Source organism: Magnolia sinica, chromosome 7 (genome assembly GCF_029962835.1).
Source record: "Magnolia sinica isolate HGM2019 chromosome 7, MsV1, whole genome shotgun sequence".
Classification (NCBI taxonomy): domain Eukaryota; kingdom Viridiplantae; phylum Streptophyta; class Magnoliopsida; order Magnoliales; family Magnoliaceae; genus Magnolia; species Magnolia sinica.
In genome coordinates, this window is record NC_080579.1 from 20,098,781 (window position 1) to 20,102,946 (window position 4,166).

The window sequence follows — 4,166 nt, forward strand, 5'->3', positions numbered from 1 at the left end:
CTAAGTTGTGATACATTCAGAAATTCGTGAAAGGGGTGAAGTGCTACAACTGTAATATACACACAGTGTTTTAGAGGAACTAGGATTGTTAAATTCATGTGGAGCCACTGGAAGAGGAGTTTTGATGGGTTTCAAACTCATTCGCCCTCTGCTTTATAAAACAGGGCTGGGTCCCCAATCCAACACCACCGATAAAAGTTTCAGTCCCATCACAACTTCTCTAAGGGTGTAAGGAGAGGAAGACTCCAGCATCCGACTGACAGCAGCTACGGTGTCCCAACAAGGTACGCCCTACAGTTCTTAGATCTCCATATCCGATGCATAGCACGGTCCTTGCAATTCCGCATATAGACTTATACTCTCTCTCTCTCTCTCTCTCTCTCTCTCTCTCTCTCTCTCTCTCTTTATATATATATATATATATATATATATATATATATATATATATATATATATATATATATATATATATATATATAAAATGAGTGGGAACCAAATGAACAATTCTCATACCATTGAAAGCATTGAAAGTATACTCACATAAAATACATTTTCATGCAACATGACTTCATTAAAAAAACAGAAACAAAGAAATAAAATACCTAACCCAAATTTCAAATACCACATGTATTTACATACCCCAATTTTCTAATACAACCCTCACTCTCTAAAAAGAATTTTGTAATTCATTTTTCTATTTTTCTTTGATTTTTCTCCTCCATTCTCCAAAATGGTGTTTCACACCATATGAGTTCTCAATCTTTATACAAAAACAGACCCATATCATAATTCAAAGTCCATGGGCTTGTTTTCACTTCTTTTCTTGTTTGATATCTCTTAGCTTGAGGTGTGTTTGGTTGCACTAAATTAGACTGATTAGTAATGAAATATCATGATATTTGGTGCAACCAAACACACCCTTGGGGTTTTCTACTAAGTTGAAATGTAAGCTTATTGAAATTCAAAATGAGAATTCAAGAGTATCTGTGGATTGAAGAATGGCTGGTTTAATAAGTGGTATTGGGGAGCTTCCAACTGACTACTCATGTTGCTGAAGTTGCATGAACTGTTGAATTTCTTTGATGGGTGCAAAACACCCTCGGTGGGATCTGCCGGCCTGTGCCGCTTTATCTGGTTATCAATGTCTAAAGCAGATGGATCTTGTTGAGAGAGCTTTTGAACTGGGTAGCTGTTGTTGTTGTTGTTGCTGTTGATGGAAATGGGTTGGCTGTTATTAGCATTACAGAAAATGGAACTGAGTTCTGGGGCCGCCGAGTTGGACGGGTTGTCAGACAGGAGATGAGTCAGTGATGAGAAGTCCCCGGCCGCGAGTATGTCTGAGAAAGAGGAAGTTTTTGGAAGCTCGATGGCACTTTGGTGGGCAGTGTTCGACCACATCGACGAGGCAATTGAACGGTCTTCTAGCTCTTGATCAGTCGCTATCGCCTCATTTGGAAGAATATGGCTATTCTTTCTGTAGATTCGGCATAGGACCCAATCGTCTAACTGGTAAAAAATAAAAAAAAAAAAAAAAAATAATAATCCATCAACCAGATGAATATTCGTTTAAATTTAGCTGACAAGGACTTTTTTTTCACTTCTAAGCATGACTCAGACCAGTCTGACTCGACTTGTCCGAGTCAACTCGGTTGAGTCCCGACTCGACTCAGTGCTGAGTGAGTCGATCTGAGTTGCCGAGTCTTTTAACCTTGCATGGAATGGAAATAATCAGGGGTATATTTGTCCTAAGAATATGATGTTAGGTTAACAATTCAAACTGCTTGTAGTCAATTTCTTAAAAGCCCAGGTCAAAGTTTTAAAAGTAGGGCATTTGGTCATCGTAGGATTGATTTTGGGTATGATCTGGTTAGGAAGAGTGGTTAGATGGAGCCCACATGTCTGCACGGTTGGATGATCTTGGTTCACTCATCACGACTGTTGAATATTTTTACCTTTGACCATTTGATTAATGCAACCAATTGATGGCCAGGATCTTATTTCTTGGATATAGATTGTCCACTTTATTAGACAACAGATGGACGGTTCATCCAACCAAGCGGCCATGTGGGGCCCCTATCCATGGTAATTCTAACCTGGTGCTTCTGCAACTATTGCAGAATAAGCTTATCCAATAAACTGTGGGCGTGTGGCTCTACAATGACGTGGGGTACTCCACATCCACTCCTATCGTACGCTCCGTCCCTTCACTTCCACCACATATCATAAAAATGAGGCCGATCCAAAATCCGGTGGGTCACACCACAGGGATCTGTTTGGATGGGGGCACCAGCCGTATCTTTCATATACCATCCAATCCATTTATTAGATCCGCCCCACCATCATGAATGTACAATATCCCAATCTCAGTGTGCTCCACCACACGACTTTAGAGGTTTCAGGTGTATGGCGTGGATTCCCTTAGTTTCAGATGGATTTGATTTCTGGATGCCAAGGAGAAAATGAGGGGGTCCACATGATGAACGGAGTTGATGCAATGTACAGATAACGGTGGGGTCCACAATAAAGTTTTCAAACAAGAGAGAAACTGACCTCCAATCAGAATAATCATATTTTGGTAAATGGAACCTTTTGGAAAGAAGGGTAAGTACACTTTTAAGAAAAAGCAGCGCACTTAGGTGAGCAAAAAAGGTTTCAGGAAAGCAGCTAAGGGCATTTTCGACATCCAGCCATGAAAAAGGTGGGCCCCACCATCAAAAAACAATTATATATATATACATATGTATATATTGCATGATTTTGATGGATCAGATCAGGTGATTAATTTAAAGAGTCGTCCACTTCAAGGTGTCCCACCATGATTTTTGCACCCTATGATATGATTGGCAGGGCCCACCATTTTCATGGTTGGCACATCCAATGGCTGTAGCTTTAATTAGCTAAAACCTACAACCAGTCGCACCTTTGCAATTTAAAATTACAATCTTACCCTCATGGACGAATCTTTTAATTTCATAGGCTTGTAGTGGTTTTCAACTTCAGCAAGCCGGTATTCATGCATGATCCAGTTAGTCTTGATGCCCTTAGGAGGTCTACCCTTGTAAAATACAAGAGCTTTCTTCACTCCTATATTCTCCTTCCCAGCCGTCGTCTTCGATATTGGTTTATCGGTTCCAGTCGCCTTCCAATACCCACAAGCAGCGGCCCGATTTGGGCGGGCCCCGTTCGGGTACTTTCGATCTCTGGGGGTGAAAAAATACCACTCCTTATCTCCGAAAGCTGCTTTAGCTGATGAAAAAACATCGACAAAACAAAGAAAGATGTGTGTTAGCGGTAGCGATGAAATGATAGATGTATGTATGATGTGTGATATGATGAACGGCTTTGATGGGCTAACCTGGAAGATCCCATGGATTGAACTTGTATATATCAACTTCGGCTATGATGGAGACCGGACATGGGGTGGAGGTGGTTTTGTTTTTTAGATAGTGGAGGATGAGCTCTTCGTCGGTTGGGTGGAATCTGAAACCTGGTGGAAGGGATGGTTGTGGGTTTGACATGGTTTAAATGAAGATGATACGAGAGAGAGAGAGAGAGAGAGAGAGAGAGAGATGTTTATCTAGTAACTAAGTTTTCAACTCAAGAGAGAGAGAGAGAGGATTGAAATTTTCGGAAGAGGAGAGAGAGAGAGAGAGAGAGAGAGAGAGAGAGAGGATTGAAATTTTTGGAAGAGGAGGAGGGCAATGCGATTTATGGTTGAAGAGATTTGTCGTATAGTGAGGAAGGGATTAGGGAGTTGGAGGGAATTAATGGGATTTACGACGGTTGAAAGGGAAATAATATAATTTACTATAAATGCTTGATGGTATTATTGATATTTTCCGCAAATGGGTGTGGACGTATGATGAAAAATGAGGATAGAGACATGATGTCATCTTTTAAGTTTCTCCCAACACGTCTCCAATTCAATCCTGGCCGTCCACGTCCCATGCTGTATTGCATTTCTCTCGTTTTCAAAATAGCTTTATTCTGGCGACTAATGGAAAAAGAGAGAAGAAAATTCGTTTTTTTTTTTTTTAATGGGATTTGAATTTTCCACGGCCAACCTACCTTTGATTGTTTAGCCTAGAAAATTTATTTTATATAAATAATTATTTGAAGCATCATTTTCCGAATTTCTATTTTTATTATAAAAAAATTTAATCATT

General features: G+C 40.0%; 1 protein-coding gene across 1 annotated transcript; it reads right to left on the bottom strand.

Moving 5' to 3' along the window:
- Positions 1 to 697: 697 nt before the first annotated feature.
- On the bottom strand, positions 698 to 3,572 carry LOC131251182 (NAC domain-containing protein 2-like). The gene is made up of 3 exons (XM_058251756.1): positions 3,356 to 3,572; positions 2,948 to 3,246; positions 698 to 1,506 (listed from the first exon to the last, which is right to left on the bottom strand). Exons 1-3 carry the CDS (start codon positions 3,516 to 3,518, stop codon positions 952 to 954), a joined length of 1,017 nt encoding a protein of 338 aa, XP_058107739.1. The 5' UTR covers positions 3,519 to 3,572; the 3' UTR covers positions 698 to 951.
- Positions 3,573 to 4,166: the final 594 nt, after the last annotated feature.

Bases quoted from the DNA above. Each gene is read 5' to 3' on its own strand.
- LOC131251182 (XM_058251756.1), bottom strand. From the start codon at position 3,518: ATGTCAAACCCACAACCATCCCTTCCACCAGGTTTCAGATTCCACCCA. The intron at 3,247-3,355 runs GTTAGCCCATCA...TTTTTTCATCAG, and splicing joins CAATCCATGGGATCTTCCAG to CTAAAGCAGCTTTCGGAGAT. The intron at 1,507-2,947 runs GTAAGATTGTAA...ATTTTTTACCAG, and splicing joins TAAAAGATTCGTCCATGAGG to TTAGACGATTGGGTCCTATG.